This window comes from Stenella coeruleoalba, assembly GCF_951394435.1.
Source record: "Stenella coeruleoalba genome assembly, chromosome: 6".
Lineage (NCBI taxonomy): Eukaryota > Metazoa > Chordata > Mammalia > Artiodactyla > Delphinidae > Stenella > Stenella coeruleoalba.
Genome location: NC_137151.1, coordinates 115,268,431 through 115,294,224, shown reverse-complemented (window position 1 = coordinate 115,294,224; position 25,794 = coordinate 115,268,431). Strand labels below are relative to the sequence as shown.

Genomic DNA, 25,794 nt, shown 5'->3' with positions numbered 1-25,794 from the left:
TCCCTTGATTTAAGGGAAAGAAAGGCCCTCTATAAGCCCATGATGTTTCCCAGATCTGGCTATGTAGATCAAAGAGAGCATCTGAAGGAGCACGATGCCCAGAAATGTCTCCTCAGCTTGTGATCACAAATATAACCATCAAGGGTAGCAGAAGAGAAGAGTTAGAAGGACAGAAAGTTCCTTGGTCCTCAATGATATCACGAAACAGTTACAAGACTCCTGCAACTGCCTACCTCCAGACCCAGCACTATGGAGAGTTAACAGAAGCCGGTATTACTTTAGCCACTGTTAATTGGTCTGTGACTGAACGCATTTCTGTTTAATGCACAAGACCCTTCAGGATTCTTGCTATCTGGTCCCACCCTACTTTGCAGTTTCTTCAGCCTTCCCCAACCCTTCACAGCAAAGGTTCCATCCTGTAGTGTTTTAGATTTTCTTTTAGAAGGCTGACTTATTTCTTCTGTGTCCTCCAGGTGAGCAGCTCTTGATGGTTCAAGCTCTAGCTCAAAATGTTACCTCCTCAAGCAATGATTGTCACTCCACCAAAAGCCTCTGATTGTTTTTCCTGAAATCACACCCTCCCAAGAAAAATTAATTTCTCCTCTGTGTTGCATATTATTTCTATATAACACATTCTATTGCAATGATCCATTCATCTGTCTTGCACTTGCCTTTGAGTCCCCAAATATGAGGATGTCTTACTCATCGCTGTATTCACAGATCCTAGAACAGTGGCTATTTCACGTAATAAACACTCAGCTAATGCTTCTGGATTTTATAAAATACCCGTGGTCACAACAGGAGCAGATACTATTCATGGTTTTCTTGGACAGAACTGGTACAAACTTAGATAATCATTAAAAATATACTACTAATAAACCTAAAACTAATCACAGTTCCCAACTGAATAGTGATGTCAACCTTCTTTGGGAGTGGCTTTTTTCATTTCTACAAAATGCTATTTGTTCCCTATGGGTTTTTTTTCTTTCTGACAAAATGCACAGATATCTTCTTCTCATATACCTATAGATATTTATACTTTACTACCAAAAATATATTTTTAGAGTTCTGATAAATTCACATAATGTTCCTTCTCTGCGAGTTGAACTCACGCTGTTGATTACCCATGTGATACATGATATGGCTCCATCACCAAAGCTTTCAGTTACATTTTCAGTCTGAGGAAGCTGTTGCTCTACCTCTGCCTGGGTATTGTTCTAGAAACATCCCTTCCCCAATATAGAGATCTTCATCCTGTTCCAGTTTTTTTTGTTTTTGTTTTTTTGGCTGTGTTGGGTCTTCATTGCTGCACGCAGGCTTTCTCTCTAGCTGCGGCGCACGGGCTTCTCATCGCGGTGGCTTCTCTTGTTGCGGAGCATGGGTTCTAGGCACGTGGGCTTCAGTAGTTGTGGCTCGCGGGCTCTAGAGTGCAGGCTCAGTAGTTGTGGCGCACGGGCTTAGCTGCTGTGCGGCATGTGGGTTCCTCCCGGACCAGAGCTCGAACCCACATCCCCTGCATTGGCAGGCAGATTCTTAACCACTGCGCCACCAGGGAAGCCCCCCATTCCAGTTTTAACTTGTGCGTGACTGTCAGAGAGACCACAGGCTAAACTCATGCTAATTGCTTTCCAAGATGAATATCAGAGTTGAAAAAACATTAAAGAATTGGTCTTTTCTTCAGAGCTCTAACACTCTTAAGGAATAGAAATCTGAAAACTACAGGCAGTTGCTTGATTATTTGCTGTTTATTTCAATTGACAGCTCTCTGAGTCCACCATATAGATCAATCAGTTCAAAGCACACATATTCTGCCTTTTAAAAATTGATGTTTAATAATATTTATCTATTAACAATGCAAAATTGCATCACAGATTTTAATTTCAACTTGTGAATTTAAAGGTGTGTTAGATTATAATTTTCCAGCTCTTTTGACCTACAGGGAAACTTAGTACCTTGCCCAATGACCAGTTACTGTCTTCAGCTTATTACTGATACATCAAACGTCTCATAATATTTACTCTCTCTACTGCCTTCATATCGTCTTTGCTACATTTTTATCCTCAATTTTACTTCCTATTCATTTTTTCCCAGTTGTCTAGAATTTTTTTGAAGCAAAGGAGGCATAAACTCTAAGTTACTTCAACTTTATAAATGTAAACTGCTTTAGATGAGCCCCGAGGATTCTTTTTTTTAAGAAATTTAGTGCAAGACAGTTGGAGTTGTAAGGGCTGCTGCATTGCACAGCTCCGAAAAGCACCATTCACTTCTCTATCATCCATGTGAAGAATGTTCCCTGTAGTGTGCCACATGCTGTCACCTCCTTTTGTGTGCAGGGCTATTTACGCTGTCTCTATGAGTAGAGACAGAGATATCTGTGGTTATGGTTTTCTAAGTGATAATTTCATAAAAGCAGTTTCTAGACACCCGAGGACTTACCGTCCAGGAGAACATTATCTTTCTTACCTGAGCTGTGGTTTCCTGCTAGCAAGGTAGGGCTCACAGAGCATCTTCCCAGTCTACTGGTGACCACAGGTGGCCCAGGTGTTCCATCCCATTCCTGAGCTTTGATAGGCTCTCTGGAGGAAGATGCCCCATGATGTCCTCTCTCTTTGTTGTCCAACTTTGGTATTGGTTCCGTGCTGTGGCTCCGAACTTTCAGCTCCTCTGCTGATTCTGTGTATTAACCAGAATTACATTCTGTTAAACAAGAGTCAAATCCTTCCCAGATTCCTTAAATATTAAAGAATGATTTTCTAAAATATTTTAAATATATTTTTGGAAATTTAGACTTGTGTTGAAGACTACATTTAAATAAAACAGGGACAGATCACATGGGTCGTTTTTCTGAGCTGTGTAGGTTATTATCAGCAGAAAATAATTATCTCTTCGGAAGTAGAGAACCTCAATGAATATTCAGCATTCTTTAGTAACTCTTCCCTTCTGCTAATCTTCAAGGAAACTTCATAAGGAGCACTTTACACTCCCTCTCTTTACTTTCTCATCTTCTCTTCATTCTGCTACCCACTGTGACATGAATTTAGCCCAGCCACTCTACTAAAAGTGCTTTTGCTTAAATCACCTAGTGCTTTTTAGTTGGCAAATTAAGAAGACATTTTTAAGCCATTTGATTACTCTTTCATTACTGTCTTATTGATATCTTCAATTTTCTTGGCTTCACTGATGGGCCATCTTCCTGTGGTGTGCTCGCTAACACCACTGCTGTGTCATTCATACCTGTTCTTCCTCGGAGAGTCCCTCACATGTTGGTTGTCCCCAGGGTTCTAGCTTAGCCACTGTTCTCACTCTACATATATTCTTTCTGTGATTTCATCCTCCAGGATTCAACTAGCAATTGTCTGATGGCTAGTGATTTCTAAATAGTTTGTCAGAAGTCTGGAACATTCTCCTGAGCTGCAGACTCATTTATCCAACTGCCTACTGGATGAGTCCATCTGGATGCCCCTTAGATAACACAAATTTAACATTCACGCACTGTACTGACACCATTTCTTACTAAACTAATGGTTCCTTCTGTGCTGCCAAACATCCAAGCTAGAAACGTATCTGTCTCTTTCTTTAACCGCTACTCTCCAAATCCATCAGTCTACAAATTCTACAGATTTTATTTCTAAATATCTTGTTTTCCCTTCTGTTGCACTTTGTATCACGTCTACCTCAACTGTTCTGGCTCAAGCTCTAATCATCACCCTTGAATTATTGCAACCTGCCTCCTTGACTCTGTCCTTGACTCCCCAAAATACAAACTCCGTAGACTGCCAAAGTGATCTGTTTAAAATGAAAATCTGATCAAGTGTTTTTTTCAGGGACTAGATGCGATAGCCATTCTGTAAGGCATGTACAGAAGTGTTTAAAAGCACATGTAGTTTGGGATTAACAGAAACACACTACTATATATAAAATAGATCACCAAAAAGGACCTACTGTATAGCACAGGGAACTTTACTTAATATTTTGTAATAACCTATAAGGGAAAAGAAACTGAAAAAGAATATATATATATATATATATATATATCTCACTTTGCTATACACCTAAAACTATCACAACATTGTAAATCAACTATACTTCAATTTAAAAAAAATAGCCAATGGGAAAATTTTTTTAAATAAAATCACTTCCTAATTAAAAAAAAAAAGCACATGTAGTAAATAAACATGGTTTAGGAGTGATATCCACTTGCTACATTCAGAACGATGTTATTTCAGAGAACTGATGTGATAGCCATTCTGTAATGCACATAGATAAGTGTTTAGAGACAAAAACAAAAAAATGCAAATCTGTTCTTAAACCCTGACTAAAATCCTTCCAGAAGCTCACTGTTACCCACAGAAGTATGTCTAAGCCCTTTACAACCCACAAGACTCTCCACCATCTCACTCTTTCCTGCCTCTCTAACTTTTTTACTTCCTACCTGAACGTTGTATTCAAGAAATATCAATAAATTGGCTGTAGCTTCCTCTTCTCCACTCCACTTCCAACAAAAACTTCCAAGAAAAACAACACTGGTTTCTATAGCTACCATCTCCTATCTCACCTGCTTTGAATACCCTTACATCCTGTCCTTTAATTGGGGAACTCTTTCCTCAGTCAAGGTTACTTTATTTAAGTATCCTTGAGGCCTCCCCATCCCATATATCCAGCCCATGTTGGGATAAAGTCATCTCTGCACTGACACTGTCTTGTATCATTTTTCTGTGTACCTGTTCTTCTTAAAAGACCCAGAGTTCTTTAAAGGCAAGGTCTGAGTATTTTTTTTTTTTTTTTTCAGTACTCGGGCCTCTCACTGTTGTGGCCTCTCCCATTGCAGAACAGGCTCCGGACGCGTAGGCTCAGTGGCCATGGCTCACGGGCCCAGCCGCTCCGCGGCATGTGGGATCTTCCCGGACCGGGGCACGAACCCGTGTTCCCTGCATCGGCAGGCAGACTCCCAACCACTGTGCCACCAGGGAAGCCCTGAGTTTTGATTTTTGCTTTTTTCTCCACTTGGTGCCTCTAGCTCTTAGCATATTGCTCAGTAGGTATTTAACCAATTCATTTATCGAGTACTTTTCCCAACTCCTCCAGCATCTCTCTGATGTGTGTAGAAAATACAACATTCTTAATGGAACAAGAGGATCAAGCCAGTGTTACAAATGTACTGAAGTGGCACAGAGCTAATAGTATTTTCAAAAATCTGGTTACCTAAAAATCACAAGTTGTAAAATTCACCAGGTTGAAAGTTTAATTCAAATAAAGATCTTTGAGAAAGACCATAGTGAAAAATTACAGAAATGGTTCAGAGAATCTGTATTTTGTTTTCTTTGCATGTAAGTTCAAACACTCATCATCTTCAAGCAGTGTGATAAGACAGATGTCACACTTTGGTTCCCTGTTATCTGAATCTGTGGGGCAGAGACAGAATAGTTTATAATATAGTAAGCAGCTGGGTGAGGGATCTGAGAGGCCCAGCTGGGAGCCTTGGCCATTGTGGCCATATGGCTGGTGGCCCATGACACTGAGCCCTTGGTTTCTCCACTTGGAGCTCCATTTTGCTTAACTACAAAATGGAGCTAATACCAGCCCTGCCTAACTTTCCCCATTTAATTTGAAGGATCTAATAATATCCTACATTTTAAAATATTTTAAAAACAAAACAGGGCCACACATGCAAAAAGTAGCATTCATTTAAAAAATTGTAGTAATTTGTCATTTATGAATTTATTTATTCTTTCTACATTTGTTTTGGATAATCACTGAGAGACTGAAGATACAGATAGAAAACTGCCAGACCACATAGAAAAATAGAATTCTAGCTGATTATCTACAATAACCAGCCCAGAAAGCCAACCTACAATCTATAATTCAGACTTGTAGAAATTCAGACCACTATCTCTAGCAAATAATAACCTGTATAACAATTGGCCCAAAGCAGCCAGGATTTGATTAAAAACTGACAGCTTCCCCAGTTTTGGGCCCTGCTTTTAGCATAGGATCAACCAGAGAAAGTCAAATATGTTCCCCTAACCAACGACATAGGATGTCCTGCTTCTAGTTAGGCTGCCTATAGCTTCCCTATGCCAACAGCCTTCACTGGGGATGTAACTGAAGCCTTCCCTTTTTCCCACTATAAAGCTTTCCCACTCTTCTCCCTGCCTTGAGTCTCTGCCAAATGTGGTGGCTGACTGCCTTGCTTCGGCAAGGCCTGATGAAATAGCCCTGCGTGTTCTCATTTGTTTGCTCTTCGTTTATTTCCACATTGCTATGGTTCCTTCCAGCTCCCAGGTGCTATGCAGTTGTGTAAACACATGTCAAAAATATCATTCTGTGAGACAGAACTTAAACCAGGAGGGTAGTCCCATAAGAACAATCTTAGAAAGATCCCAAGCTTAAGTCCCAGTTATACTGAAATCAAATATAAGTAAAAATATTTTAAACTAATACATTCCAGCAAATAACCATAGCAAGACAATTTAACCAGCACTTACTTTTCTGTGCCCTGAGTCAAATGGAATAAAACCAGTATCAGAAAAGAACATCCTAGACTATACCCAAGCTGTTTATTCACAGTTTCAAAGAAAATGTAGCTCTGGCTTCCAAATGTCACAGCATCAGAACCTAATGACCCATCTGTTTCACCTCACGTTCTCTTCCAGATTTTAAACTAACCATTGGGATGTTTGCCTTATTATCGACCTCTATGTTTTATTCCCACTGCCATCATTAAGCAGTTACAATTTTTTTCTTATCTCTCTCTCTCTCTCTCTCTCTCTCTCTCTCTCACACACACACACACACACACACACACACACACACACACACACACACACACACATACACACACACACAAACACACAGAGTCTTCTACCACTGGTATTGAAATTAACCAAACTAAAAAAAATGCTCTCATTTAACACTGGGTCCAATACTGTTCCTGCAGGTTCGGACACTATTTTAAATATGAAAGGCTGAGGATGTCAAAGTCTACCCACCAACCTCAGTTTCTTTGTTCTCATTCAAATTATTCACATACACACACCAGGGAAGTGTCATTTAGGTCTCAAATCTCAACTAAATAAAAGTCCAATACAGCTTTGGGAACAAAAAGGAGTCTTTTTTTTTTTCTTCTTTCTTTGTTTTCAAGTCCCAGAGGTTAGCCTTCAGTGAGTTTTGGCAGGTATATTTAGAGAAACCTGAACAAAAGGTTTGCACAAATCATGCTACTCAGACTTGTGCCGGTGTACCTTCACATCCTAAATAGAAGGCAGAGCTGAAAAATCTGTAAGAAAATCATAAATGTATTATTGAGCATTTTATTGGGGAATCAACCAGGTATCCCGTGATATTCAAGAAGAGCTTCCTACAAAATGCATTTTCTAACTAAAATAAATACGAAAAACTTTAAAATAGCTGTTGAAAAGAGACCAATGGAAAGTGGACAATTAGACTAAGAAATTCATACAATAAGACATATTGAATGCTCAGAGAAATCTGTTCAGAGGAATAAGGATGTGTTTATCCATATCCACATATCTCAATGTTTTCTTAAAGCCTGCTGAAAACAAAAATTGATTTTTAGTAACAAACTTTCCTGAACAAGATCAATCTTAGGTACCATGGTATGTTTTTCTTTTTAAACATTTTTATTGGAGTATAATTGCTTTACAATGTTGTGTTAGTTTCTGCTGTGTAACGAAGTGAATCAGCACTACTTACAATAGCCAGGACATGGAAGCGACTATGGTACATTTTTACGTGGAAACTGAGTCCTTTCAGTGTTCACAGTTAAGCCCCAGTATGTAGAACTGGGCATACTACGAAGAAGTTGCTCATCCTCTACCATGGAGTGTTGACTATTGATCTAAAGTCGTATTCTCACATTGAAATCTGATCTTGCTATGAAAAAAGCATATATTATTGTATTGCACTTGTCTTTCATATTGTGCATTTTACGTATCACTGTCTTAAACTTTTTACGGTGCTTAAGTTGAAGATGGATAAGTAAGGATAAGAGACCAGGAGTCATCTGTTTATGACCAACATATTCTCTACAGGATGCCAATCCACACACTTCATGCTGTGAACTCCTTTCTCAAAGTTTTCCCATTTCCTGCTGCTTATGCTGTCTGTGAGTCTGGATTTGTCTCCCCAGCTTCTAACTCATTCCTCTCTCTCCGTTCCTGCCCTGGGCCACCTACAATCACTTGGCTCCCCAGGCGGGTGTCATGGCTTTCAGCATCAGATCTGCTGCCCACCAGACATTGACTTCCCCCAGAGTCTTTGATTCACTCTCTCAACGATGAAACAGTACTGAGGACACTTATAAATCTTCACGACCTAAAAATCCCTCTCAAGTTCTAGAGACAAAGAAAACAATTTGCAGTGATGGACCGTTACATATGGCTGTCTGGGGAACTACAACCGATTAAAACTGTTTTATCCTCTCTCCAAAGATGTTTCTTTTTTTTTTTTGGCTGGAAAGATCATGCAATTATTTATTTATATGTCTGGTCTCCCCACCAGACCATAAGCTTCTTAAGCCTAAAGACTTCATCTTTCATGTTGGTACTTAATACCTGATATCAGTGAAAATCAACTGAATGAATGTGTCATTCCTGTTTCACTCAGGACAGTGAGCTTATTAGCTTTTACCCCTGGATGTAACCTTATCTTAGGCCATGACTCACAGCCTTCCCTCCAACCTTTCCAATCTCACCCAGCACATGGGCCATGGCATGAACCAATAACCCTCACTGACCAACATATGCTAATTACTGTAGCCAAAACTATTTTTTTGTTAACCCATACATGTTTCTAATTGACTTGCGAATGATAGACCAGAAAACAAGTGATCTACCTGGGAAAATTAGTATTATTTGGAAATATGAGGAGTAACACTGCTTTCTCGGGGGACATAAGACTGCATTCTCCTTTCTTCTTTTATTTTTGCAGTATTTAACAGGATTAATTTACCTTGTCATTTAATCGCTTCTCTGAACATCTACATGATTCAGATGACTTAGACAAGAGGCTTTTATATTTGTGGTTTGTGACTGCTGTTGTACTAAAAATTTCACACTTTCACATAGGGGTCCCTTGGTTACAAAATATGGACTTAATTGTGCCTGGCAATATGGGGACCAAAGCTCATGTTGCTGATGAGAATTCGAGTTTCCTACGGATGTAAAGAATGCTTCAGAATTGTCCCCTCATATCGGTATAATCATCAAGATCAAAGTCTCTCTATTCTATTCCAACTGCTGAACCATGGAAATAATGAAAGGTGATCACGGCAGATTAATTAGGCAGAAAAGACAACAAATTTAAACTCTAAAGGAGGCACTGCACTAAATTGCATTATCAGATGGGTATTAGAGCTGAAAGAGACCTCGGAAATCCCAGTCACAACAGCTCATCAAAAGCAAGGTGTGAGTGTATGTAATTGCTGAGGTCTGCCTGCCTTTAGGAGGGTAGCCCCAGGAAGGGGGAGTTCCCATCTCATGGGAAAGCTGGACACAACTGAGAACATATTTAATTGCTGGAAAGCTTTTATACAGTGCTCAAGTTGGCCTCCCTCCAAGCACCACTATTTGTTGGTTGTTGGTCGTCCTGTTTCTGGAACTACTCAGAGAACTAGTCTAATTCTGTGTTTAAGTAAACACCCTTTAGAATCCAGAGTGAGGGAGTCTGTCTCCCCTTGGTCATGTCATCTTCAGAATACAAATCTAGAACTCTCGCTCTCCTGGTCACCCTGACCTGGACAATAATTGCATGTGATGGTGTCTTTTAAAACTGCGGAGTCGGGCTTCCCTGGTGGCACAGTGGTTGAGAGTCCGCCTGCCGATGCAGGGGACATGGGTTCGTGCCCTGGTGCGGGAGGATCCCACATGCCGTGGAGCGGCTGGGCCCGTTAGCCATGGCCGCTGAGCCTGCGCATCCGGAGCCTGTGCTCTGCAATGGGAGAGGCCACAACAGTGAGAGGCCTGTGTACAGAAAAAAAAAACAACAAAAAAAACCTGCGGTGTCTAGAGCTGATCAGAGCCAGACAGCCTGACATGGTTTACCTATGAGTCTAGGTGGGCGCTGGGGTCCTCCCTGTGCACTTCCATTATTCCACCTCCCGAGACCCCAGAGAAAAGAGGGCAAAGGCTCCCCTGTCTGCACAATGAAAGGGCACCAGGGAGCAGGGGCAATTTTTAAATTTTTATGATTGCTTCTCTCATGTGAACTTTGTCATTTGGGGTCAGTTATGTCAATTCCAACATCTAAGGGATGCCTTCTCTTCAAATATATATAAAGAACAATAGCTCAGGTATCTAGAGATTCCATGGTTTTAAAGAAAACCAGAAAGAAAATCCAGGTTTGTGTTAAGAAGGCAAATAAAGTAAAACCTTGGTTTTAATAAAATAAATGAGGTACATTATTTAATAAAATAATAAAACAGATGCGGCACATGGAAGTAGGATAGACTTTGCAAAGAATCCTAATCATTTGACATATTTAAAAAGAGCTCAGAGCTTTTACACAACTTGCTCAAGGTCACACAAATGACAATTAGTAAAAACCTGATAAAGGTTTCCTGACCACCACCCAGCAGGTATCTCTCACCCTAAGACACAGGAACTCACATACTGACTTATATTCAAAAGTTATTTTTTCATGGTTGCAAAGGATGACGCTTATTCATAGGGCGGAAAAATAAATAGAATTTTAAAGGCCATGTTTGGTCTTCAAAAACTCTCAACCAAATGTCCACATGATTTAACTACTCGCTTTTTTCAAGAGATTTTCTCTACCTAAAAAACCTTCACTGAAGTCATCAGGCATAGCTCAAATGTTGACATATTTTAGTAACACTTTCTTTAAGAAATTCTAGTATTGCAGGGTGATGAGAGACATTTTTCTCAAAGAACACAATCTATATTTTTGTTTGTTCTCCTAAGGCAGAAGCCAAGAGGACCTGTGGGCAAAGACTAGTTAGATGCTGACCAAACTGTTTGTTCTCTCTGAGCACCTAGAAAAATCATACTTCCCAGTATTCCTTGCAGTCAGGAAGAGCCATACAACTGATTTCTGGTCATTAGCATGTGAGTAGAAGTGATGTACGCCACCTCCAAGTTTGGTCCTGAAACTTCCCACAAAACCTCATCCTCTTGCATCCCCCTCCAGCTGGTTGGGATTTTCTGAGGTCCCTGATGCTGGAAAAGCCATCAGATGGAAAATCCCCAATAACTAAGGGGAGAATAGTCTATTTTCCACTGAGCCCATTAATTCACATGTCTGTGACATATGTGGTGGTCTGTGGTGGTCTGTGACATGAACAAGATATAAGTTGTATTCTATTAAGCCACTGAGGTTGTTTGCTATAGCAGTTGGACTACTCTACTACAGATTTCAATAGATAGAATTTCTCATTTTCTCTCCTGTAAAATATATTCTAAATATAAAATCCTTGGTAATTCCCTCATGGCCCAGTGGTTAGGACTCAGCGCTTTCATTGCTGGTGCCCGGGTTCAATCCCTGGTTGGGGAAATAAGATCCTGCAAGTCTCACATGGCGTGGCCAAAAAATAATAATAATAATCAATAAATATAAAATCCTTGAGTTTCTAATGAGGACATTTGTATTGGCATACTGACAGAAAAAAGAAGGGCAGAAAGGTAAGTTAAATTGCCAAATATGGTAAAGGAATTCAGCAAGCAATGCTTCTCTCTTAGCTCTAGTTATAATAAAAACACTTTACAAAACTGATAAATACATCTTTATTGAGTATGCAATAGATATTTTATACACTATGGCTTCAGTAAGTATGTGCTGAATGTACAAGTGGATGAGCATCTGAAATCATCATTCAAATAGCTTATAGATTTTATTGATATTAATTTGAATGAAGATGTCATCCAATTTTTTTCCAAATAGTTTTTCATCCAAAAGAGTAGCAAAGAACAAAATCTCTAAGGAATAATTTTTAAAAAAGATTATTTTTTAAATATTCACAAAGAAAATATTTACCATTTCTTCAACATAAAAATAATTTAGATATAAATAGATACATTTAGAAAAAAATTCTAAATAAATTAAAATATTTTTCTCAGAACTATCAAAGCAGTAAACCATTGTGGAATGGGGTTGAGATGATCTGGAAGCCATTCTCAGGTCAGTTCAATAAAACAATTCTCTTGAGCCTTGGTTTTCTCAGATACAATTATAGATTTGAAATAAATTATTTCTAAGTATCCTTCTAAGTCTAAAATTTTATACATCTATGATACTAAAGTTCCTACTAAAAGCAAAATAGTTCATGAGGTTTCAATAATATGATTATATCTGTTCTAAAATATTTATTTCCACTTTATACTTCAGTGTTTTACATTCTTCAAGGTGATTTTTATAGTTTAATAATTCCTCTTCCAAACAAAACACAGTAAACTATAAAATAAATAAGAGAAAGTGAGCTCTTTAAAAGCACCAATGATTTGTTTAGGATCATCAGCAAACCCAGAATCCAATTTTTTTTCTTAACACTTGATTAGAAGAAAATAAGGGTCCTGGTATAAAAAATACAGATAATACTCTCAATGTTTTCCCTTGTCAGTAAAAAGGAAAGTGAATGTTTCCTAGTCACTACTGGAAAGGCGGAAATGCCAGTTACAAACAATGTCTTATAACACCAGCAACAACATTTTGAATTAAGCTTCTATGTAATCAGTGGCTAGAATAGGTCAGAGGCTGCACTAGACTCTTTACAAATAATATTATCAATCCTTCCCAGGCAGGTGTGATGATTTCCTTTACTGCTAAGGAAAAATGAGGGTCGGTCCTCTTGCTTAATAAGCTCCCCAAGGCCAGTTGGCGGTGGACAATTGGAGGAGTCAGGATTTGAACCTGGGTCTCTCTGAACAAACAGCCACAGCAGTAAGGCTTTGTTTTGCTTGGTTTCCTTTTGTTTGGATTCCTATAAGGAGGATTATTTACCTTATTTAAAAAGAATCAATAACTTTCTTTTTAGAAATGCGAAGATTGTAGAAACAGGAAATTCATGTGATGAGATTTGGGAGAAATCAATTGTCAATCTAAATCGTGTAAATTACAAACAACTCAGCTTCTGCGACACATCAACATACAAATTATAAAGAAGTTCACAGTAGTTTTCAGATGGGAAGTAGATTGGATTAATACTCCTGCAGCATACTGTGTAATCCAAACCATAGGTATCAAGAGATATTTATCAATAACACTGAAACAAGTCAGAAAAACCAAGAAAGTGCATTTTCTAAGACTGGTTTGAGCAGTTCACTCAAAAATATTTTTTTGGATTGCTTTGAAAAAATAAATGGCCAGTGAAGAAAACTATATATTTTTTCTGTATTGTATTCAATTAATGATAAAATGTACATGCCTCGCTCCATCTGTGTAAACATCTTGCAAGCCAGGCACTGTTGACAGTGAGAGAATAGGACAGCGAACTAAAACACCATGACATCTACTCACATGGGGCTCCTACTCTAAGAAAGAGAGAAAACAATTACATGAACTAATACAGTCAGTATTTGAGCTCTAATAAAAACAAGGAGAGATGGTGGAGTATAGTGAAAGTGTCTAACAGCTCATTTTCCTAGTAGAGTAGTCAAGAAATCTTGACTGAATAGTGATTCAACAAGTGACAAAGGGGAGGCTGAGGATGGGCTCCATGAGTTTTGCAGCCCGGGAAAACTAACTGTTCAATGCACACACAAGTTGGAAGAGAGAAAGAGGGTCTGCCCAACTACAGCAGAGAGAGGAAGAGGAGGGAGGTACTAAGTGAGGTGGAGAGATAGAGCTGGGTCAGATAAACAAGGTCTCCTTGGGGCAAGGGCTTCACTGCAAATTCTCAGAGCAAGGGAAAGCAACTGAATGTTTTTTTACAGCGATAGACCAAAAAAATATATTAAGACTTTTAAAAGATCACTCTAGCTGCAGCAGCGTAGAGAAGGGACTGATGTCTAGTCTTGTAAGTATTGGGTTGGCCAAAAGGTTCGTTCAGTTTTAAGTAAAAATAAAAGACACATTTTCGGGCTTCCCTGGTGGCGCAGTGGTTGGGAGTCCGCCTGCCGATGCAGGGGACACGGATTCGTGCCCCGGTCCGTGAAGATCCCACGTGCCGCAGAGCGGCTGGGCCTGTGAGCCATGGCTGTTGAGCCTGCGCGTCCGGAGCCTGTGCTCCGCAGCGGGAGAGGCCACAACAGTGAGAAGCCCGCGTACCGCAAAAAAAAAAAAAAAAAAAAAAAGACACATTTTCATTTTCACGAAGAACTTTATTGAACAATGTGTTCACTAACCGAATGAACGTTTTAGCCAACCCAATACTTATTTGTCCTTGATAAAAAATCTTTAGAGGGAAATGCGTGAAAATGAGGGTTTTGACTTTTCCAGACTTTTCCTAATGGAGTGATATAATGTTCCCCCAGCCTGTATTGCATTTCCATCCACAATATATCCTAAAAACTTGCTTCTAGTCCAGCTCCCTCTTTTTCTGCATCTCAAGCCCAACCAGCTTGCTGAAACCTCAAAGTCTATCAATTAATGTGTTCATATAGGTGAAAGGCAAATTAACACCTACAACTCTTAATGGACTATACGTATTATTCACAAAATGCTTTCACAGTTGAATAAGTTGCGAAAATGCTGGGCTACACAAAGTTAAACAGCCTTGTTCTCTTAAGATTTCTTCAAGTCTTTAACCAATTTTTGTACGTTGTGCCTGTCTAGGAGGCTGATATAATCTGCAGTTTCTTGAACTTATTCTCTAGGGCATTTGTTTGTTTGCTTGTTTGTTTCTCCCTTCTCCAAGAAAAATCTCACGGCTTCTATAGCTACACAGAATGTACTCTGGAAAATGAATGGGTGGCCCCCTGACAGCCTGCTGCTAGTAGAGATGAGGTTGGAATTCAGACTCAATCTCATTCTATAACATAGTTTTGGAGAAAAAATAAAACCCTGGTATGCAGTCGAAATTTCCAGTTATTTACTTTTTCCTTCTCACTGTTATGGACCTGGACTGTGCCATCCCCCTGACCCCAATTCATTTGTTGAAGCTTTAATATTGAACGTGACTGTCTTTGGAGATACAGCCTTTAAATAGGTAATTAAGGTTAATGAGGTCATACGGGTGGGATCCTAATCCAATATGACTGGTATCCTATTCATAAGAAGAGGAAGAGAGACCAAGGATGCACACCCACAAGGAAAAAGCCACGAGGGGACACAGTCAGAAGGCAGCCATCTGCAAGCCCAGGAGAGAGGCCTCAGGAGAAACCAAACCTCTTGATACCTTGATCTTTGAATTCCAGCCTCTAGAACTGTGAGAAATAATTTTTTATTGTGTAAGCCACTCAGTCTGTAGTAGTTTGCTTTGGTAGCCGTAGCAGACTAACATACAACTGTACATGAAACCTTAATCTAGTTCTGCTACTCTCTAGATTTTAATTAAGGTAAGGAGCAATATGAAGAAATGAGTGGAGGAAAACAGATGTTTGTCGACTAACTGCTCTGTGATTACAAAATTCTCATTTTACTGATGAAGAAACCAATACGTGCTGGTGAACAATAAGGCCAAGATGTGACTCCCAATGTGCCTGACTCCAGTATGCCACGTTTTCCTTCTGAAATCCTATTTCTTTATTTTTAAAATGTGAGTATCATACAATATAAGATCACTTTTAAGGACATTTCCAAATATCAAATACTATGCTGTTATTTATATTTTATATGATTGAGTTTCATATCTTTTATTTGGAGCAAATTTAAATAAAGACAGTGTCACCCTTAGCCCGAGGCAACCAGGGCCCCTGTCCTGGGCACTGAACTTTGGAGATTCTCATTCTGATTCTCCTCCTGATGCACCCTCACCATGGGGCAAGGAGTCTAGGAGGCCAAGAGCCTGTGTCCATCCAGAACCTGCATCTTCTCCTTCTAGACCTTTCCTCATACACCCTGAACCCCAGATCTTCCTGTGTTAATAGTCCCAAGCTGGTTTCCAGGCTCTTTCCTTGAGTGTGTCTTCCCCCAGACTGATCCTAATAACAAATTCCCAGCCTGACAAAATAGCACAAGCAAATACTTTCAAACAAAGGGTAGAGAGGAACGATGCTTCAGGTTCTATAATACATTCAGACTGTCTAGAAAAAAGGCTTTATATTAGGAAAGAATGGGACCTGAATTTACATAGAAAGGGAGAAACAAATTAAGGAGGGTTTTGAGTGACAGGCTTCAGAGTTTGTACTTATTTTTGAGGAGTAGAGTATGGTGATGCCATCAGTATTAAAGGAAGATTCTCCCAGGAGAAGTGTGCAAGAACCAGGAGGACAAAGTGTAAGGAGTTATCCCAGGCCAGTGTTTTATTATCAGCACCGTCTTATCTCTGGACATACGAAATCCCCAGAACTCCTGATATCACTACCTTAACATCCTGATGTCATCAACTTCTTAAACATCCTTTTCACTGTATCCTACAGACATAGATACAAAGGTGCAGAAATATAAAATATTCAGTTGCATATCTTTTTATAAACAATTTTTAGTGTTTGCATCCAATGCAGATGAACCTGTGACTATCGACAGATGAAGATCATTTTTTTTTTTTGGGAATTCAAAATCTATCATCTGTTCAATGACAAGATAATCATTTTTTATTAACCAACCTCATTGTCTGGTCTTAATCTGATGTCAAGATTTAGAGAGAAAAATATCAGACAAGGTTACATTGAGATTTCATTAAATAACTGCCCTGAACCCAGAGTCAATTCTCTGCATATTAAAAATGGAACATAATTAGGGAAAGTGTCCTTATTGTTCGACAATCCTTTTTACTTCAAAATAGCGCATAAAATGCAAATGTCTCCCTATAATTTACCACATTAAATATTTATGCCCACAGCTCTCTACAGCCCCCATAATGCCAATGGTGGCCTTTTTGTTTTTCTTTCCCATTTAAAATGACAGGACTGCAGCTCATCTTACCTCTCTCTACCTCTAGTTCTTCACGAATTTGATAGAGAAGCTACCAATAAAAATCTCTTAGTGGGACAAAAAGAATACTAAAATACTTGACAATTCTAAATGAAGAGTTTTAGGGTTATAAAATCTTTAAACCTGGATCAGTCACACATTTTTGGCTTAGGATGTTTTAAGATATCTACATTTTTTGACAAATTCCGAAATCATATGCAAACAATTATAGAAGACCTGACACTAGTGTCATGCTTAAGTAGGACACAAGGCAGCAAATTAACATAAAGCTAACAATCTAAAAAAGAATCTTCTTGAAGAAAGGAGGCTGTAGGGACATGAACATATGTGAGCTTTACATTTTTCTCCTCCTACTGTCCCAGTCACAGTAATACTGAATAGAGACTGGCATAGTACAAAGATGTCTGGATTTAATTATTTGGGAAACTTGACCCTGGTAATGATGGTTCTGTCATCATACAGGTGACACTTGTGTATGTTGTTTTACTTTCTCTGCTTCTGTGTACTCATGTCTAAAGGGATTTAGACCATAGCATCTCTAAGATGCTTTTTGGATCTGAAATTCTATGGAAAAAAAAGAAGAGGCCAAAACTTAAAATCTTGCACTCTTTCCTCAGTTTAAAGGGAAATGGGATTCACGTGCACCTAAATACATTACAGAAATGTTATTTGATGAAAGTGGCCCACTACTGAAGGACAATGTTCTTAAAACTATAATTTTGGCCTGCTTTAAAGGGATTTTCAAACTAATGATAGCTTAGCATAGGACAGAAGAGGAGTGGTTTTACATACAAAATAGCCTTAGGTGCTGCTGACAACACGAACAATCACACAGCCAAAATGCGGAAGAAATGATGTCAAGTCCGAGGAGAAGTAACAATGGCATGCGCAGAATAAAGAAACCATGGCTATAATTCTGAGTTGCCCTTTTATGAGGTATTCAAGAGGACGTGGCTTTATGAGCAGAAGCACTGCTTACTAAGGCCATTGGGAGAAAGTAGACCAATTATCTACTGGAGGCAAGGAATCCAAATTAACTTTTTCTTCTATAGGAAACAAAAATGTGGAATTCTATTGATGCCTTTACCATTGTTTCTATCTATTTTTTAAATGGTTATGTCAGAATAACCCTTCGAACAATAGGAAAGAAAGAATGACTAGCAAGATCCATGTAATACTCTTGTTACCAGACATATAAAGATTGGGAGGACTTCTGTAATGTAGAACATTTTTATGTGTCCTCAAGACTGAGTTAATGTGCACAGGAAATGACTATTAGACGTTTGGGATCAAACTGAAGTTCCGGGGCTTCCCTGCTGGCGCAGTGGTTGAGAGTCCGCCTGCCGATGCAGGGGACGTGGGTTTGTGCCCCTGTCTAGGAGGATCCCACATGCCGCGGAGCGGCTGGGCCCGTGAGCCATGGCCGCTGAGCCTGCGCGTCCGGAGCCTGTGCTCCGCAACGGGAGAGGCCACGGCAGTGAGAGGCCCTAGTACTGTAAAAAAAAAACAAAAATACTGAAGTTCCTGTTGCATGGGTTATTGCCACATTTTTACAGAAATGGCCTGGATGTTGTTGGAGGATATAAAATCAGTACTAATAATGCAGTGCATGGATTCATATCAGCAATTTGGAAACCAAGTGCAGAGGATTCATACCTCTTAATGCCACCATCTGGGAAGTCCCAGCCACAGCATTTTACAGTGTAAACGGAGTCGTCTTTGCGTTATGAGGCCCTGGGTGCCAGTTCGGACTTAGCTCCTAATTAACTGTGAGGCCTTGAGCAAATCACTTTTGCCTTCTGAGCCTTTATTTGCTTATCTGTAAATGAGGCACCTGGGCTCAAGGATCGTCAGGTTTAGGATTCTGTTGATAAGTACCAGAGCACATTCTATACTGGAGGTTTCTGTCCTAACATGTTGGAAACTCTTGGAGAGACTTCAGAAAGTATCCATGCCTGGACCACAATTAAATTAGATCACTGAGGGTGGGGCTGAGACACTAATCATTTTTAAAAGCTCCCCAAGAGTTTCTAAAGTAAAGCTGGGGTACAAAACCACTGTTCTATAATTAATGGAATTTTTTTTAGCAATATTTAACATACTTTTCATTATTCTTTTTGTAGACTGGCACAGTCCTTTATTTCCCCAGTTTTCCCTGTTTTAGCTAAAAGCATTTTAATTATCCTTCTTTACCCAAGAGAAAGGAAAAAGAGCCGGAAAAAAAGACACGAATCTATTTTATATTTATTAGAATTCTTTGAAAAAAATTTTGTAGGTGGAGGAGAAAAATATTTGATCACATCAAGTTTTAAGATGATCCCCATCATATTTTCTTCTTTCTTTATTCCTTCCTTCCTTCCTTCCTCCCTCCCTTCCTCCCTCCCTCCCTCTCTCTATCTTTCTATCTTTGTTTCTTTCAGTTATGATTATTCCCCATCTTCATAAATAAGGAAAGGTTGAACTGCCAAAGCTAAAAACACATAAAAGCAACCAGTGAGTGGGTGAGAATTTGTTGTTGAATTTTTATTCCTTTTCTTGACTTTTTCAGCTAGGCTGCCTTTTTTTTTTTTTTTTTTTTTTTTTGCGGTACGCGGGCCTCTCACAGTTGTGACCTCTCCCGTTGCGTAGCACAGGCTCCGGACGCGCAGGCTCAGCGGCCATGGCTCACGGGCCCAGCCGCTCCGCGACATGTGGGATCTTCCCGGACCGGGGCACGAACCCATGTCCCTTGCATCGGCAGGCGGACTCTCAACCACTGCGCCACCAGGGAAGCCCTAGGCTGCCTTTTAAATGATAAGGAAACCAGCAATTTAAGGAAGATAACTAACTTATTTATATAACCCGCAATCATTAGAAGATTAAAAAGACATTGATCTAAGGTAGCCAAAAAACATCATACTTACTTCTCAGTGTTGTCTGTTTTCTATGCCTATGATTTTTTTAAAAAGATCATAGTTCCCCTTTTTAATTTCTGAAGGAGAGACAAGCTTTTCCACTAGTAGGTGGGAGGTGTGTGGGTAGTTGAATATATGCACAGGTGCAATCGACTTTAATTAAGACTCAAATCATTTTAACAGGCAGATGGAAAAATGCTTCAATCTTCTTTTAAAGTAACAGAGGCATTCAGGCACTAAAAATATTAATGCATGGGAAGAAAAATATCATTTCCATTCTTCCTGAAAGGTGTAATTCTGAAAACACATTCATAAACGTTTCTGAAGCAAACACTAAATGTTAAGAAGAATAGTTTCTCCATCACAAAGGGTAATATGGATAATTAATTTCTATGAAAGTAAATGCAAAACTTAACATTGTTGAAATCACAGTTACTAATAGCCATATTTGGGGAGTTTAAAGAAATCAGCTATTAAAGTTTCATAAGAAGAGCATGGCAGGAATAGTAATCCTTTTAGGGATAATATAACTGATGGCTACAGAAATGACTGCACACTGTACATTCTTGATAGTAAACCATAGATTCTTTAGATAAACACAAAGAGAGGAATGGTGTTTGGGAATTATTGTTGGATAATCTGGAATTTTTCATAGTATTCTTGGGGAAAAAATACACATGTGAATTTGAAGAAAGGAAAAAAATTGTTTGGGGATATTATCAATTAACTAGATTTGATTTTTCCCCCCAAGATGTTATTTTAAATGAAGTTAGTCAAGAAGATGAAATAAAGCTAAAAGTAAACTAGTAGAAATATATTTAAATGTTGCTAACTTAATATGTAGAGGACACTTAGGAAAGCTGAAACTCTTTTCAGATTATGTTTCTACATAACATTCTATTTGTGCTCAAGTAACTGAATCTCTTTATAGTTCAGTTTCTCTGTAATATAAAGGAGTTAACAAGAATATTTCTGAGGTCCAGCAAGTTTTTATTGAGATTCTACTGCGTGATTCATGGTTTAAAGACAGAGAGTAGGAAATCAATGATTTACTTCTCCACTTGTTCTTTTTGAAGCCAAGGAAGGTAAGATACAAAAATTCTTCTCTGGATCTTTCATGGGCAACATCATTTCATCTTTCAATCTTTCTCCCTTTCTCTTCTTTCCCTCTCTCCTTCCCTCCTTCCCTCCCTCCCTCCCTGACTCCCTTTCCTTCTATTTTATGCCAGTCTCAGCCAATCTAGTAACCAGTATTGTGGTTGGACCAGCTCTTGTGGTTCTTATTACGATTGCAAGATTTCCTCAGCAATAACCATCAGGAAACTTTGGAAAATAAAAAAAGGTTTGTTACTCACAGGCTCTGGAAAGCACACGGCACCGCACAGAGGGAGAAGGAGTACGTACGGGCCTGGGGTTGAGGGTGAGGGCCTGTGGTTTTGTGGGCTCACTCTTTATTGGTGAATTTAAAACATAGCAGCACTCCTGGGCATATATCAGGGGAAAAACATGGTTCATAAGGATACATGCACCCCAGTGTTCACTGCAGCGCTGTTTACAATAGCCGAGACATGGAAGCAACCTAACTGTCCATTGATAGATGAATGGATAAAGAAGATATAGTATATATATAAAATGGAATATCACTCAGCCATTAAAAAGAATGAAATAATGCCATTTGCAGCAACATGGAAAGACCTGGAGATTACCACACTAAGTAAGGCAGACAGAGAGAGGCAAACATCATGATACCGCTTATATGCCGAATCTAAAGAAAATGATACAAATGAACTTATTTACATAACAGAAACAGATTCACAGACTTAGAGAACAAACTTATGGTTACTGGAGGGGGTGGGGAGGGATAGATTGGGAGTTTGGGATTGACATGTACACACTACTATATTTAAAATAGATAACCCACAGGGACCCACTGTGTGCTACAGGGAACTCTGCTCAGTATTCTGTAATAACCTAAATGGGAAAAGAATTTGAAGAAGAATAGATATATGTATATGTATAACTGAATCACCTTGCTGTACACCTGAAACTAACACAACATTGTAAATCAACTATACTCCAACAAAAATTTTTTAAAAAATGAAATGATATTAAAAAATTTTTTAAATCTACAAACTAAAAAAAATAAGAAATGAAACACAGCAAGAGGAATTTGAAGCCCGGAAAGAGAAAAAACAAGTGGGTCCAAATGGTCAGTTATGAAATTAACCAAGAACTCTAAAACAAAGGAGCTTGGTGGGGGCAGGGCTGGCACTACGGCTACGCAAGGCAGCCATCTTTGAAGCGGATGCCTCTGCCGTCAAAGCTTAAGTCAGACTCCCGTCCCCTCTTTTCAACTCTCGTCATCACCTTTTCTTCACACTCTTTCACATAAACACACATATGAAGCAGGTACAAACTGTTTAATCACAAAGTACCTCAGGAACAGAGGTGTTTCTTTTTCATTTCTTGTGAATTAAATTTAAAAAAAAAAAAAAAAGCAGAAACGAAACCTGGATGTTATTCCTTATTTCTGATGTTAACCAATACTCTTTATTACTCTGATCTCTTGTTTCATAAGTTATCTGGTAGCGGACTTCTTTGTGGTAAAAGCAATCTGAATGATGAATAAGGCCTCAGAGAATTCCGATATCCATTGATCTGGGTTAGGCTCATGGGTTAAAAGAGGGGAAGGAAATAAAGCAAAAAGAAAAGGGGTAGCAGGAGGATGAGGACAGAGCAGTATTTGCAACACTAGATTCTTTTGTATGCCTCCAACAAAAACCACGTGTCTCCTGAGGGTCACCAGACCCAGTCCACTGGAGTGAATCCAGAATGCCCAGGCTCTTGTGAGCTTCGGAACCTAAGGAACTGTTGTGACATGGGCCAGGAGAGCCAGAATGGTACAATGCAGAGGCAAGGGAGAGAGAAGGCATTTTTGTAAAATGCCAAGTTCTAAATCTGCCTGTCTCCTTTACTATCGATATTTATGCCTTTGTACCAATGTGCTTTGAATTGCCAAGTCTACCCCCAGAAGGTGCCCTCTCCATTAATATATGGACCTCTCGTCTTCATTTGAATTATTAGGTTTTATTGCTCGACACTTCAAAATAAAGATTCTAGCACCTGGAATAGTGCCTGGCACAGAGCAGGTATTTTATAAACATTCACTGAATGAATGAAAGACTGAACGAATGCATATACATGGTTAAAACACTTATGCATTAATAGCATCAAAAAGAATAAAATACTTAGGAATAAACTTAACCAAGGAAGTAAAAAACGTGCACACTGAACATTACTTCTTCCATCAATTTCACCAGCTCTCCCCACTCTAGCTTAGTATTCCGGAATTTAGTGTGAGGCCAACCCTCCACTTCCATCAGGTTGCACAGCAAGTCCTTATGTGGTTGTATGTTAACCCTTGACAGGAACTTATCTGATCTTTAATAGGAGCCCCTCTCCAGATGGAGACCCAGTGTGCTCTACCATACCCTGAGGACTATTGATCCTCTGACAAGCTGGTTTTGATTCCTGTTCCTATTTCGTGCCTTACAATTCAGATCCCTAACATACAAGTCTTCAAAAAGTTTTGCTATATACCCTAGGTTCTTACTTTCAAAATTGGACCTTATTCTGGTGGTTTCAACTTTTCCTTTTGGTGGATTATATTTGAGTGCAAGTGGGTGCCTTTTAGGCCTTTCTTTCCCTTCCTCGGTCCCAGACCTAGGGGTTTCTGTTCATTTGAAGCCACTACAGATGTAACTGACCCAGGAGCTCACAATCTCCCAGGGGCACAAAATGCAGGTCTGGCTTCACTTCTCTGGCTCAATAGCTTCCACGGTCTTCTCTATTCTTAGAAGAACTTTTAAAATTAATAAAGAAAGAAAGAACGCTGAAGCCCAAGGAAACATACATTTTACACAACACAGATTATGAGCTGGCCTCCTTAAATGTCAGCTACGCATGAGTCTCTCTAAGTCATCCATTGATTTCACATGGAAGTAGGTCAGGACTGCTTTTAACTGGAGAAGCCTCACGCTGCAGGTTTCATTTAACTATGTGGACGGAATATTAAAAATTGATGTGCAAAGCAGACCTCTGCTTAATTAGCATCTGGATAAAGTCTTTACTAGGAAAGCCATGGAAGTTAATAAAAAATGAGAAAATTGACAATGAAGTCTTTCAACAGCTATTTTTGTGTCTGTAGCCTTTTATTTATGCAAAGTATATGGATGGTCACTTCATGCCTTGCCTATTTATGCCAGTTAATCTGTATTTAGGAGGCTGGCATTCTTCCTCTATCTGGGGTTGCACACGCTTTTATACAAAATTTGAGTGTTTCTTGTTGCTTTTTTCTGATGTTGCATTTTTTCAAATGCTAAACTTCAAATCTGTTTGCATGTTGACTAACCACTTTAAAAGGAAAAGAGATTCCATTTGAATCTGCTTAGAAATGACACTTCACAAATCATCCTTTTAACGGTCCCCCATCTACATACTAAATATTTTTTTTATCTTAAGCACTTTGGATCTTAGGCTTCTACCTAATTCATTGGTTAATACTTATACCTTTTTGGGAAGCAAACATTTTATTTTAAAAGATACATTTGTAAACAGAAAAAAACATTCATTACATTTGAAAAACACATCAACAGCCAGTTATATTGCATTTTTTCCTTTGCTGATAAATCATCTTTGACAATCATCTTGCCATGTTGCCTGGCCCTTTGTACAATGAGGATGGGCTCTTTGTTCTCAGAGCTGCTCTTTACAGGGTCAGGGAAACTGTGCTCTCTCAGGTGTGATGTCTCTCCACCCTCCAGGCTTAGATATCATCCAGCAACCCAGAAACAGCCTGCCTCCTGAGGGGACATTCTGCCTAGCGCTTTATGCTCCTCGAATCAGGTAGGGGACGATCCGCTTAAGATGTCAGATCCTTTACCCAAGCCTAACTGAAAAGAGTTGTGCGAACAGTATGGACTCCCTGAAAATTTAATTCATTTTTTACCTTACTGCATTTTTGAAAATAAAATATTTATTCTTTCCCCAGATATCTAAAAATCAAACAATCACCTCTTATAGTTACATAGCCATCTATATTTTACAAAGTCTTTTCCTGAACCCAATTTTCTTCATTTTACACAACAATACTCTGAGGTGAATATGAAAAAACTGATACTTGGAGAGTTCGACTTGCCCTAAAAGTGAAGCTGTTCAGTGACAAATCCATCTATTGACCCTACGATATTTGATTTCTGTGTCTTTTCTATTCATTTATATCAGATGACCCCCCCAATCTACCTTCCATTATAATGATATTTTTTTAAGCTGGTCAAACAAAGGAATTTTAAAAATAGAAAATAGAGATGAAATAGAAATAGAAATGAAAATAGAAATAGAAATGAAGATACTGTCTAATATTCCTTATCATCTTCTAGAAGTTAGACAGTATATGGGCTCCACTCAGTACCATGTATAATCTAGCTGATAGTTTTCTATCTACAATGTAATATCTTAATACTGTTTCCATAACCATTTACTGAAAATCTATGCTATGCTATTTTTCATGCTCCCTACTCTTATTCTTTTATAAAATATTTAGATTAGATTATAAGTACTTCCTTTCATTTTCCTTGCTGAATGCTACCTGGTTTTATCAATCAGTAACAGGACTGATTTCCTGACTATTTTATGTATATAAAAATCATCTGAACCTGGGTTCTCCATTGATATTCCTTGGAGCAGTTGGTTCCTAAGTACTTTAACTAGTGTTGACCTTGGCATCCTATGCAGAACTCAGATTATTATCAATACCTAGTAATCATGGTAATTCTATTGGACTTGGCTATTAAAAAAATGTTAGCGGTGGAAAAATCAGTAAATCCAAAAATATAAG

General features: G+C 38.9%; 1 protein-coding gene across 1 annotated transcript in view; it reads right to left on the bottom strand.

Moving 5' to 3' along the window:
- The window catches only part of NYAP2 (neuronal tyrosine-phosphorylated phosphoinositide-3-kinase adaptor 2), a 248,234-nt gene that overhangs the window by 70,589 nt on the left and 151,851 nt on the right, over positions 1 to 25,794 (bottom strand). Inside the window, exon 5 of the mRNA XM_079925315.1 lies at positions 2,464 to 2,673. Within this exon, the coding sequence (XP_079781441.1) occupies positions 2,464 to 2,673 (210 nt within the window). The remainder of the gene's footprint in view (positions 1 to 2,463; positions 2,674 to 25,794) is intronic.